Here is a 13327-nt window from a genome sequence, read left to right as displayed (position 1 = left end):
AACTTTGTACAAAAATTATAAAAATTTCGCATGATTTCACAAAAATTTCAAACTTTTTAATCAGAATCTTAAGAAAAAATTGTGGTATGCAGTTTTGTAGCCCATTTAATTCTAGTATAATTAAGTGCAAGTTTCAAGTTGCAAAAAAATCCCGTTGATATTTGAGAATTTTTTTTTGTTAAAGTTGTTCCACGTTTTTTCCATACAAAGTATGTTCGAAAATTTTCTTTTATATGGAGGGCACTGCCAGCAAAAAAATTGCCAACCATCAACGGAATTTTTTAGCAGCTTGAAACTTGCACTTACTTATACTAAAATTAAATGGGCTACAAAACTGCATACCACAATTTTTTCTAAAGATTCTGATTAGAAAGTTTGAAATTTGGGTGAAAATTTGCGAAATTATACAAAGTTTGAAATCTGAATTTATATGGTGTTCGTTGTATAACCAGCTAGATTCTTATAAAAAAATAATAAACATTAAAAAAACAAAAGACAAATAGCCCAAACGGGTCAAAATATCGCACTCCTCTTATTTTGTGGACAACTGTATGTACAACATACATACATACATATGTATGTTCAAAAAGTAGATATGTGCATATATACAAATGCATGCGATGGAAAAGTGAAAATGTAGAATTTGCAAATATTTTTCCAATTTACAACTGTGCCACTTGAAGCGATCAAATTAAGGAAATAAACTATAAAAAAACAACGTAAAAAAATGTTTAAAGTTTTATTGGCAAAAAAAGGAAAAATACGATGAATATAACGCATGCAAACAACATGCCAACAGCAGCACAAACAAGTGCATTTATAAGTTAAAGCTGCTGCAAGGAGCAAGCAATTTCGAACGAGTGCCTACAAATAAACTCACATGCCCGCATTAGAGTTCACCCGACTAATCAGCTCCAGCGCATACGAGAATTCAATGCGTTCGCTTTGTGAGTAAGTGACTTTTTTATTTTTATTTTTACTCTCATTTTATTATTGTTACTTTTTACTTTTCAATAAACGAGCCATGTCGTGGCATTTGTAGGCAGATGGATGCACCACAGATCTGCCGATCACCCTGCGTGATCGCCACTGCGTGAATTATGAACACTTTGAAGAACAAATTGAATCTAAGCGTAACGTTAGATGAGACCGAAGAGCCAAAACATTGGGGCACAGTAGGTGGGCGTAGTCGAGGGCGAGTGAGTACATGCACAACGTCACACNTTAGAGTTCACCCGACTAATCAGCTCCAGCGCATACGAGAATTCAATGCGTTCGCTTTGTGAGTAAGTGACTTTTTTATTTTTATTTTTACTCTCATTTTATTATTGTTACTTTTTACTTTTCAATAAACGAGCCATGTCGTGGCATTTGTAGGCAGATGGATGCACCACAGATCTGCCGATCACCCTGCGTGATCGCCACTGCGTGAATTATGAACACTTTGAAGAACAAATTGAATCTAAGCGTAACGTTAGATGAGACCGAAGATCCAAAACATTGGGGCACAGTAGGTGGGCGTAGTCGAGGGCGAGTGAGTACATGCACAACGTCATGTGTCTACGTATGTATGTTCAGACTCGTACATACATACATACATATGTACTATGTGCATGTGAGTAGTATTAAGTATGGGTGGTGTGGTGGTGAACACGCCGGATCAGCGCAATTCTACATGCACTTTAATGACACCGCACATTGCCACGCAAAAACTTGAAGAAAATTGCTAAAATACATTTTAATTATTGCTTTACGGAAGTTCTAATGCGCTTTGTAGGAGAGAACAGCACTCTCGAAGGGGCCAGCAATAGATCTTATGGTGTTTCTTTTTCGTTGAAACTTCATTGACTTTTGGTTTCAATTATCATGCTACGGAAATAAAAAAGAAATTGCTTTTCTTTAGAAGATTTGGGCAAATGAAATCGCGAGCGGAGAAGGTGTTCGAGTGATTCCCTCGAGAATTATACAGTCTTCTTTATTTAAATTTCCAGGTGCATTTGATGATAAGCTGTTTTCATGGCAGAAATACACTCGGGGGCTTGCCATTGCCTGCCAAGGGGCGACAGCTGTTAAGAAAAGACGTTTTTTCAATATTTTTTTGCGACATTGCTTTGACCAGGGCTCGAATCCAGGTCATTTGGCTGTCAAGCGCAACGTTCAACACTCTTAAGGTCCGTATGCATACAGCTTTCGCGTAGCTTTGACGTTCGCCGCGCTTCGACAGCTGGCTATGAAGACATGCATTCATATGCAGGCGTCCACATATGTAGCCAACATTTGGCAACGCTAAAACCAATACAAAGCAGAAAGATGGCCAACTGTCAACTTTTAGCGTACGTCGCTCGTCAGCTGTTACAAATAAATAAAATTATGTGAAATATTTTTCCTTTTAATTAAATGCAATTATTGATATGTGTGGCCAAAGTATTAGCGCCAAGCGTTCATTGTAGGAGCACTAGCGAACGCAACGCGAAAGCTCTATGAAGATGGGCATTTACATATGTAGATATGGCATTCAGTACGGCAATCATACCATACTCAAGCTGTTCATAGCAGGGCTTCGAAGCGGAGCGGAGCTGAGCAAAGGAGCAAAGGATTTTAACTGGAACGGAACTGGAGCAAATATTTATTTGCTCCTTAGCTCCTTAAGGAAAAATTTTCAATATTTTGTTTTTGTTATTCTCTAGCCTAGTAATGATTTATTTTGAAATAGTTTTATTGTTGTGTTTTCCACAAAAAAATGTTTGGTTAATAATTTTACTTAAATTATAATTATCTGTCGTTGAAAACAAGCGTGTTAAATGAATTTCCATTCTATTTAATCAACATGGCAATTTTTTCAATTTTCATTTGGATGCAGAAGTGTTCCTAGAGCATCTACATCAGATGTGGCCAAAACTCACACAATCATATGTTTCCCATAACTAGTGAGTACAAAATCTCAAAGTTGAAAGTTTCGCATCGATTGAGCACGATCACAGCAAAACCATTATCGTCGGCATCATTGATTCATATATATGTTAGAAACCAGCGCAGTTTTTCTCGTGTACGTGTGAAAGCAGAAGAAAAAAATTTGGCACGCGTGCCTATGAAATGGCCACCCTTGATCTATATGCATTTCTGCACCAAAAAGAAAATTTTCAAAAAAAATTTAGCCTAACTTTTTTTTTATCGGTTAGGGCTTGATATGTAAATAAATAAATATGGTTTTTTATTGGGAGCGGCAGTTGAGCAAGAGCGGAGCTCGGAGCGAAATAAAATACCGGAGTGGAGCGATGAAAAAAACCTTTGCTCCGAAGCCCTGGTTTATAGAACTTTTCTTTGTGTGTGCAACTCAAACCGATTGTCAACCGCCGTGCTTATTCATACCGAATTTTAACAGCCAAAAATTAATAGTGGCATTCACCAAATTGACTGTTGTCAACTGTCGTTGCTTGGGCTGATCTACTCTTTTGCCAGACCGCCAGGCCACTTGCTCACTTTGGTGAATAACACTAATCATTCAACGGAACCCTGGTGACTCTGCTACGGAACACTTAAGTTCCGCGGAACCCACTTTAGAAAGCTCTGGTTTATACAACATTTAGGCTCGGAAGGAAGACATTTACAAACAAATAAACAAAAAAAACTATCAATATGATGCGATATCTTTGTAAATTTGCGATCCTCCCAAAATTAAAATCGCTATGCAGAATTGTAAAATTCGTAAAAGCTTAAACAGACGGCAGTGTTGTTCCGGATTAACTCGGACTTAATCCGGATCAACTGCAGTTAATTCCCGAGTTGATCTGGATCAACGCTGCCGTCTGTTCATGCTTTAAGACTTCTTTAAATTTGATATTGGAAAGCGTATTACGAACCAGCCAGCGAAATCGCAGCGGCACCACGTGCAGAAAAACCTCTTATGCTTTTGGTGTATGCAGATGATCTTCGCATTATTGACCTTAGCATTTGGATCGCTAGCTCGACATTCCCTATCATAGATGACGAGGTCCGAAGGTGTGTCTAATGTTGGAACAATGACAAGACGAGGTACGTCCTAAGAGCACACCCAGAGTCCAGGCGTTTTGGGACAGCTAGAACCTTCTGAGAGAAGTTCTACTTCTTTGTAAGCGCCTAAGCGATTTTGGCCGACTTCACATGGTCTTTCCATCGCTGAAAAGGCATCGTTTGCTACCAAAAGCGGGTACCGAGTTAAATACTTTTAGGGGAGCGTTTTTGTCCATTCATACGATATTACAAAGCCAGCGTAGTCGTTCATGTCCATGTTCAGCTTTGCGCCACGGGCACAATGAGTGTGTACTTTTCGTACGTCGAGCGATAACTCGTATTTCTCAACTGCACCAGAATCCCGCGCATTGCTACTCTATCTATTTTCGATAAGGCAAAAAAGACTTCGATATCATCAGCGTACGCCAGTATTTAATTGTACGCTCTTGTAATAAATTTTATCTGAGCGGTTCAGTACTGCAGCTTTTGTTATCTTCGTCAACTATTACTATTCGTATCTCGTCATAGTCAGACATGGACTCCGTCGTCCATGACTACGGTCTAGGGTTATTCATCTCCACTGGTTCAACAAAGTGGAAAAGTACTCCCTCCTTAATTTAAGTATATTCTGAGCATCGGTGACTAGAACGTCGTGGCTGTAATCACAGGAATTCGCCTTGGTCTTGAAATCTTTCGTAAGTCGCCTAACTTTCTCATTACATTTTCGGGCGTTTTTCCTGTCAGCCAGCACTTCAAGCCCTTCGCTCTTACGTACTTTTACCTCTTTCTTTGTATTACGGAAAATACGCCCCACTTCCCTTTTCAGCTCCCTAATTTGATCCCACGGAGCACGCGTTGCACCTGATCGCAATATGGCGATTTTGTAGGCGTCTAACTAATAAAACTAACTAGTATAACTAATAAAAAACATCCATAAAATATTTAAATGAACACACATATTATTTATTTGATGTCATCAATATAAGAACACATTGGGTATTTTAACACATACGATACTTCTGTTCTTATTCTTTCTTATTTTTCTCATTGACTTTCTCACTCAAAACAATCATCTACATTCCTTAGCGTCCTATTACAATAGAACGTATACACACTCCAAGCAGTCCAACCCTGACGACGCTGTATAATCCTAGCGCACCCCACCGCCTCGGTGATGTCATCCAGCAGCAAGGCGCTACATTTGACATTGCACTCATTGAATGCATAATATTTGGTACCATTGTCCGGCTGACACCAATAACGGCCGCTGATCTGAAACAGTCCATAGTCGCTGGAACCGTCCGCATTGCGATTGCCCACCACATGCGTGTTATAGCGACTTTCATATTGGGCGATGCACAGCCACAGCGCTAGCTCCGATTTCGGCACATCCAAAATATAAAGCTGACTGGCGAGTTCACAGCGTTGCAAACGACGCATTTGAATGGGGGCAGGCGCGTTTACGAGCAACAGCCAAATGCAACAAAAAATGGTTGTGGTGGTGACGGTGGCGATACTTACAAAAGGCGCTAGTGTGCGTTGCGCGGGTGTTGCGGACATTTGGTGACGTTGACGATTGCGACGACTGTCGATTTGATGCGACATTTGCATGCGCTTTTGATTAATGTGCGTCTAAATATGAAAAATTATTGAATAAACGCTTCGAAAATTTACGTGAACACGGATATTGATAGCGGTAAGTAGTTTCACCGCTGATGAATGTGATGTACTAAGTTAAGTTGCATCGTTTGCAATGCGAATGCGTTTGGGGGAAGTCGGCAGCAAAAGTTAAATTAAGAATTAATGTTGGTATAAAAACAATAAAAACTATGGTTAGAACCGGTTTTATGTATTGCAAAAATTCGTTATGGAAATTACATGGTAGTTGTTATTATTGGTTTTGTTGCTGGCTGGCTGCCTATACTATTGTGGACGTCCTCCAGCCAGCGCGGCACTGTGTAGATATGCTCGTCGCTTGTCTGTTTTGGTCATTGAAGTGTTTAATAATAAATATTTCAGAATTTTAGCGGCGTGAGAATTATTTATTGTTATCTGATTTACGCGCATTCATATTTGCACTGTTGCGGTATTCACAGTGCGAGCACAGAACCTAAAGAATTAAAGTGTATATCTACACGTTCTGAATATAAAGACGAGAGATTGCTTGCTTTTTACCTTCCTTTTATTAGCTAGAGATGTAACTATGTAATATTGATGCGCCTAAAAGATGCAGCGATTTCTATTCTCAAGTCACATACCTGATGAAAGTACGAATGGCAATTATAATAGGGAGGTTTTAGTTTTTTAAACTATAATTTTATTATTATACTTTAGTCGTTTAACTACATTCAATTTAAACTTTTTTTAAGTATATCCTTAGTCGGCTGATATGGTGGAAAGGGGCTTATCGGGGGGTTCATATGAAAATGATAGACCTTATATAAAAATTATAGGTCGACAGAATTTCTGTGAGATATAGTGCCTCACAATGATTTTCAAGTGAAATTTTATTGTTCTTTTTCTATAAAAATATTGTCCATGCTTTAACCAAAACTATATAAATAAAATGGTCAAACTTCATACAAAATTAGGCAAACTCAACAAATTTTCATTGAAATTTTGAGCTATGTAATCTGTACCTTTAAACCATTTTTGGGTATGCAGTTTTATAGCGAAGACAGTTTTAGTTGAATGAAGTGCAAGTTTCAGGAGTCTAAAAAATCGCGCTGATTTCTATTTTTTTTGTGACCGCTTTCGCGTTTTTTTTTACATAACTAGTGCAATTTATAAAAGCTGTCGTTGATTTTTTTAAATTTTGTTGCGAACGGTCCTGTGAATTTTATTCAGATGAGAAAATTCGAAATTTAGAAGAAAATATGTTGAATTTTCCTTAATTTTATATAGTGGTGGAAAAATAAATACGGACAGGACATTTTACCAAATTTTCTCTATTTTTAACCGACTTACAAAAAAGAGGAGGTTATCAATTCGGGTGTATAATGAAATCCCGATATACAAAATACCGAAATACAGAATCCTGAAAGTCATAATCCAGACACGACCAAATCCGACCAGACATAATCCAGGCACGACCAAATCCTGACCATACATAATCCCGACAAGACACAATCCCGACCATTCATAGTCCCGACAAGACACAATCCAGACAAGAAATCCCGACAAAATATAAAAATAATTAAAAAATCGCGCGATTTTTGAAATTATTTTTATATTTTGTCGGGATTTTTGTCATGATTGTCTTCTGTTTTCACTCAAAAATAATGTATAAAAGACACAGTTGTTATTATTGTTGTAAGGGCTTACTTAGCCAGTAATTGTCCGCAGGCTCAACTAACGGTAGGCCCAGGAAACTTGATATTTCGATGAGGTAGAACCAGAGGGAGAGGGATGTTAGTTGAGTTGGATGGAGTGGGCATGTGAAGAGGTGGTTGGTGTCATGAGGAGAATCTGCACATGCTGGACACTCATTTTTGATGTTGGGAGGCGAGTTGGGCCAGAATTACGCGGGTATCTCGTGGCAGTTGAAGCTCACTCTCGTTCACAGGTGGTGATTGGCCCTGATGACGGCATTCACTCGACTGGAGTTTGTAAATGCCGTTAATAGCCTGTCTGTACAGTCCCAGTCCCAGGGGTGCTGTGCGTAGTGCTGGACCTGGTCCATTAGCTCAAGCAAGTTCGAGTGCTGAAATCTGTAGCACCCTACTAGAAACTGCACGCTGAGAATGATGTTGTCCCCTTACTGGGAGAATTTCGGCTTCACTGTGGATGTGATATTCTGGCGACATCAGAAGGCATCCCCTGGTTGTCCGGGGTGTTATATTGTAGCATGTCTGTAGTTTCGTCCACTGCGAACCAATTGTCCCCGGCGAGCACACAGGCGCTGCATAATTTAGAACCGGACGGCCAATTGCCCTGTATGTATTTGCCTTTGGCCAAGTACTGCCGAATTGGGGAATTGAGGACTTTGCTACGGCTCTGTACTTTGTTGGCAATTTCGGTTGTATGCGCCGGGAACGAGAGCTTGATCCAACAATTTTCCGGTTATTCACCGTCGGAATTGGTTTGCCATCGACGAGAATACGCAGCTTTCGTCCTTTTAGTAAAATTGTTGCCGAGGATTTTGTAGGGAGGAAGGTTAGGCTCCTTGCAGTGAAGGAGCGAAAAAATTTGGAGTGCTTCCTATCAATTCGTCGGATAATTTTTTTTTATGTATGTTACCGCATAACTTTGGACCACGTCGATCGATTTTGATAATTCTTTTTGCATCGGAAAGATAGTGTCTCAGAGGTGGTCCCATACTAATCTGGTTTAGATCCGACCATTGGATCATGAAATATATAGAGATATGTATATATTTTTTTAAGTCGGTTTTTTTTTTTTGCTAAAAATTACTTGTTCTCTTGCTATTTAATATTTCTTATTTTTTTATAAAAGTATACTTCATTATCTAACAAAAACCATATAAATTTATATTTCAAACTTTGTGCAAAAATTATAAAAATTCTGGAAAATTGCTTCTAAATTTTCAACTTTTTACTTGACGTCTATGAACTTTGGAACAAAAATATTTTCTCCTTGAGAAAAGAACATCGTATGTACTTCTTTAAGACCCGACCGTAAATTCCGATGATATGACAAAAAAATTAAAAGGCGACCTCCTCTAAGTTCGGCAAATTCGATATTGGCTTTGAATAAATGCCAATTGCCAAAAGTAGCTGTTATCTCGAATTTACAAATTGAAAACGTTCTGAAATTCAACGAAAACGTTGTTTTATAACAGTTATTAGATAAAAAATATTATTTTATTTCGCCGATAAGAGTTATTATAAACCAATTTTTTACGTTGTCTGATAATAGTTATTGCCCAACGTTTATCTTTTACGTTGCTTAATAACAGTTATTGCCCAACGTTTATTTTTTACGTTGTCAGATGAACGTTGTAAGATAGGAATATTGACGAAAATGGAGATGTAGAAGAAGATAAATAAGAAGAAGATGAAAATAAAAGTTATCAGACAACGTAAAGATAAACGTTGGGTAATAACTGTTATCAAGCGACGTAAAAAATATACTTAGGGAAATAACTGTTATCAAGCAACGTAAAAAATAAACGTTGGCAAATAACTCTTATGGTGACGTAAATCATATTTTTCCTGCACAACAGTTATCAGGCAACGAAAAAGTAAACGTTGGGTTATAACTCTTATCGGCGAAATAAAAAATTGCTCATCTAATAACTGTTATGGAACCACGTTTTTCCAATATAACTTATAACTGTTATGACCCTAATCCAAATATTTCCAATAGTTTAATGATTTTTGGAGAGATTTATTTAACTGGCATTAGGGTGGTACAGGATGAAAATTTACTTTTCATCCATAGTAGGAAAAGGCAGCTTTCTTTAAATTCGTCGATAATTTTTTGTACATTCTCACAAAAAAACTCTTAATTTTATACGTAGCATATAACGCACGACTGCAATGAAATTCGGATTCCTAAAAATGGCGAATGAGGCTATTAAATATGAAAGTGATCATAAATGGCAGAAATTCATATTTTTTAATTACCGAATTAAATACCAAACAGGGAAATCTGTGTAAATTAAATTTATACGCTCCAGATTTCTTGCAAAAATAAATGATTGAAAGTTCATTTCAAATGACCATATACAACTCAGAACCAACACCCACAATTACCTAATTGTCAAGTGAAGCCCAACCACGACGGATGACGCTTGTAAAGAGCTGTTAAAAGTCAGTGGGTAATGCAGCCTCCAGCCAAGCCTTTGATCCCATACATATGTACTATGTATGTGCATACATATATTTTTATTACAATATGTATTACATATGTATGTGCTTTTTTCGCCAACCGAGATGACTATTATGGGAATGTCATATTCGACGTATACACTGTTGCGCATTCAAATGGTAGAATGTAGATCAACAGTCTGTCTGCGAGTTCAATGCACGCAATGATGCGTAACATTCAATTTCGTTCATAGAAATCAACTAAAATCCTAAACTTATTTTTTTTTTTTAGTGTTTTTCGTTCGAGTTTTGTTAGACGTCCCCATAACGCCAATATGCCTTGAAGGTGACTAGAAATAAATTCTATTTGAACGGCACAATTTATAAATAAACAAAAGACCAAATACTACTGCATATGTACAAATATTAAGCGGAGTTGTCAATATGAGATTGACATGCAGACGAGGAGCACACAACAAATTTATACAAATCGGTGGCAAGAGTATCAAATAGAAATCAACTATTTAGGTGTGGTATGTAAAACCAAATACTAGGTTACACAAACCACATTGGAGTGGGAATTATGAGCAAATAAGACAAACAAAAATTTTCAATTGCGTAGGAGTTAAGAAATTTGTACTTCACTGTAAGTAAAACTGTCCATCGCTATACTCTAACGAGACTCTTCTCTGAAGACTTTTACGACTCTTATGGAGAATCGTAAAGTTATCAGTGAGACCATACATGACACTCAACACTGGCTTTTGTGAGGGTACCATGTACCATGAAATAGTAAACAAGATATATAGAAAGAGATTAGAAAGTAATAAGGAATAACTATAAGCGGCAAACTCGTATGTCATAATTAAGCTATTATAGAGATTTCTACGGATAAAGTATATGTAACAAGCCAGAGACATAATCGGCCTGAATCCCAGGGACGTCAGCGCACGTCTAAGGGTGAACGAGGACAAGACAAAGTAACTCCTAGCAACACATAAAAAGTCTTTGCGTATTGGGACATACGTCACTGTTGGCAGTTATAATGTTAAGTAGTGAAGAGCTTTGTTTACCTAGAATCCAGCATAAACACCACCAATAATGTTAGCGTGATCTCCATGGACGAACAAAGGCTATACGCTCTACGAAACTCTCAACATACCAGGCCTATATAGCACCGAAACGTGAACGACGACGAACAAAAATGAGATAAAACTTACACTAAAGATGGCATAATGCCGAAACCGGTTTATCTCCTAACCAAATTTGACAAGGGATGACGAAAAATCGTGACACAATGCATTAAAAACGAGAAGAAGATGGAATGACCAACTGTATGAGCTTTTTAATGACCTGAGGGTCAATTCCCGTTCTGCGTTCTGCGGTATCGTGAAGTAGAAGTGAAAGATATAAAATTAACACCGAAAAAATGTGTTGTAAACATATCATTTTTATCACTTCACAATAATGCAGAACCAGAATTTACCCTCTGGACGTAGTTAAGCGCATATAAACACAGCGATTGCGCTGGCTTTGGCATGTTGTACGCATGGGTATGTAGGCTCTAGCGAAATTGGCACCCATGTAAGGATAACGAAATCCAGGTAGCGCAGGAAGAAAATGGAAGGAAAAAGTGCAGACGGACCTGTCTGCACTTGGGGTGAACAACTGGTGCAAATCCGCAAAGGAGAGGGGCTATTGGCGAAGGTTTTTGGTCCCGACCCAAGCTGACAAACGTTTGTAGTAACAAATAAGAAGCAGAGTGTTATAAAATAACGGGAGGTGACTGAGGAGTGAAGAGGTTTTCTGTAGCCTCTTTTGACGACTTTAATGGCGTTTTTTTAATCTACTGAAACATGTTGCTTTCTCAGTGCCCTCTACAAACACACCACAGTGGAAACTTCTGTGAATCAGCTCTACACAAACTTGTGACAAAGATGGAAGTGGGGCTGGAAGCTTCAGAAGCGGTTTTTAGAGCTTTGTTAAAATTGCCAGCCCTGCATTTAGCCAAGAAGAAGCAATGACACGGAAGGTCGAATGCATTTTTTTTGCTCCTAATAAAAAACAAGATCCCACCCTAGACTCCCTTTCGGAAAAGAGTACGTTGTTAACTTTTCTACAAGGAATGATTAGAAAGATCCAGATACTATCTTGGAGAACTCGGTAAAAATCCGTATACACCGACGGTTCCAGGACCGCAAATAGAACTGGATCTGGATGTAACTTCAGATGCTTTGTTGTTTTGAGTATAATGGGAACAGTTTTTCAAACAGAAGACCTTGCAGTATACAAAATAGTAAACTGGAATATTGGCGAAAGGTGGCGCGGACCTAAAATCACTGCCTGCAGTGATAGCCAAGCATTGGAAAACGATCGTAACTCACGCTCAAGATTTTGATGAAAATGTTTGAAATTATTGTGAAAACTTGTAGAATTTTTATAATTTTTGTACAAAAAACAATAAATTTTAATTTAACAAAAGCAAAATAGTCAAATCATCGCAGTCCTATTATTTCCTGGACCACTGTAGAATCATCGACGACCCACTGTGTACCTCTTGTTTGGAGGAAACTTTCGAGGAGCATTTTCTGTGCACTTTTCCATTTTGTTTGTATACCGCCAATTTGGTCGCTTACATAAACAAAATCACTAATACCAACATCGCATTCAAGCTTGTAAAGAGGTGTTAAGAGATTTGACGCTTGGCGTACATCCTTGTAGAAACACCAAACCAAACAAGTGTTCTAAATCAAGAAAAGCAAACTTGTTTACATTGAACGTTTGTGGCTACATACATAAGTGCCTATAAGGAAAGGGCAAAAACACCACCCATGGGGCAGTCAAAGTGTTACTTATAGGCCAATAATATTGTACGATTGCCATTAAAATGCATTCGCATGTAAGAGCATACCCATCAATCGTATGGCCAACATAAATTGGTATAAAACAAATTGGCAGCCAAACTGCAGGAGGTGGTGCTGCTGCTACTGCTGATCCAGCCAAAGTTTTGCTTTATCGCTTTGCTTCTTTGATTTCCTCAAATATTTTCTACTTTCGTTTATCAAATTGCAGACAGTGCACATATGTCTTTGCTGTTCTTGTAAATGCAACATATTTGTTTGTAATTACACATTCGCTGGGCGTTAAGTGATGTTCAGGGAAATTTATTGCTGCTTCGATTAGGTCTGATTTTACATAAACAAATATGTACATATGTATGTATCTACGTACGCACATTAGGATGATCAAAAAAACTAAAAAGTAATTTAAATGCTCCCCTCTCTTGCAGAGAAGCAGAGTCTTCCGATCGAAAAATATTGATTTTCAAGAATCCCATACCATTTCTACGAAAAGTTGTTTTTCCCATACAAAATACATGGAAAACTTTGAGCGCTTTGAGCGACCTCTAAATATTTTTTGATTTCAAAATACAAATAAGGGATATATTTTTTCAACATAGAACAATCCTAAATAAGGAAGTAAGAGCATAAAAATTCCGACTTTACTTTTTCTCATGCATATTTGGACCGCCCTAACGTACATACATACACATTTTAAAGAAAGGG

At 37.9% G+C, this 13327-nt stretch overlaps 1 protein-coding gene across 1 annotated transcript; it reads right to left on the bottom strand.

The window, feature by feature from the left end:
- Positions 1-4932: 4932 nt before the first annotated feature.
- On the bottom strand, positions 4933-6157 carry LOC108367911 (lysozyme 1). Its single transcript, XM_017622613.1, has 2 exons — positions 5869-6157; positions 4933-5719 (listed from the first exon to the last, which is right to left on the bottom strand). The coding sequence occupies exon 2, from the start codon at positions 5599-5601 to the stop codon at positions 5047-5049; it is 555 nt and encodes a 184-aa protein (XP_017478102.1). The 5' UTR covers positions 5602-5719; positions 5869-6157; the 3' UTR covers positions 4933-5046.
- Positions 6158-13327: the final 7170 nt, after the last annotated feature.

Source organism: Rhagoletis zephyria, unplaced genomic scaffold, assembly GCF_001687245.7.
Source record: "Rhagoletis zephyria isolate East Lansing unplaced genomic scaffold, Rhagoletis_zephyria_1.1 Rzeph_scaffold_02855, whole genome shotgun sequence".
Classification (NCBI taxonomy): domain Eukaryota; kingdom Metazoa; phylum Arthropoda; class Insecta; order Diptera; family Tephritidae; genus Rhagoletis; species Rhagoletis zephyria.
The sequence above is the reverse complement of the archived record's forward strand: the minus strand, read 5'-3'. Positions and strand labels throughout refer to the sequence as shown.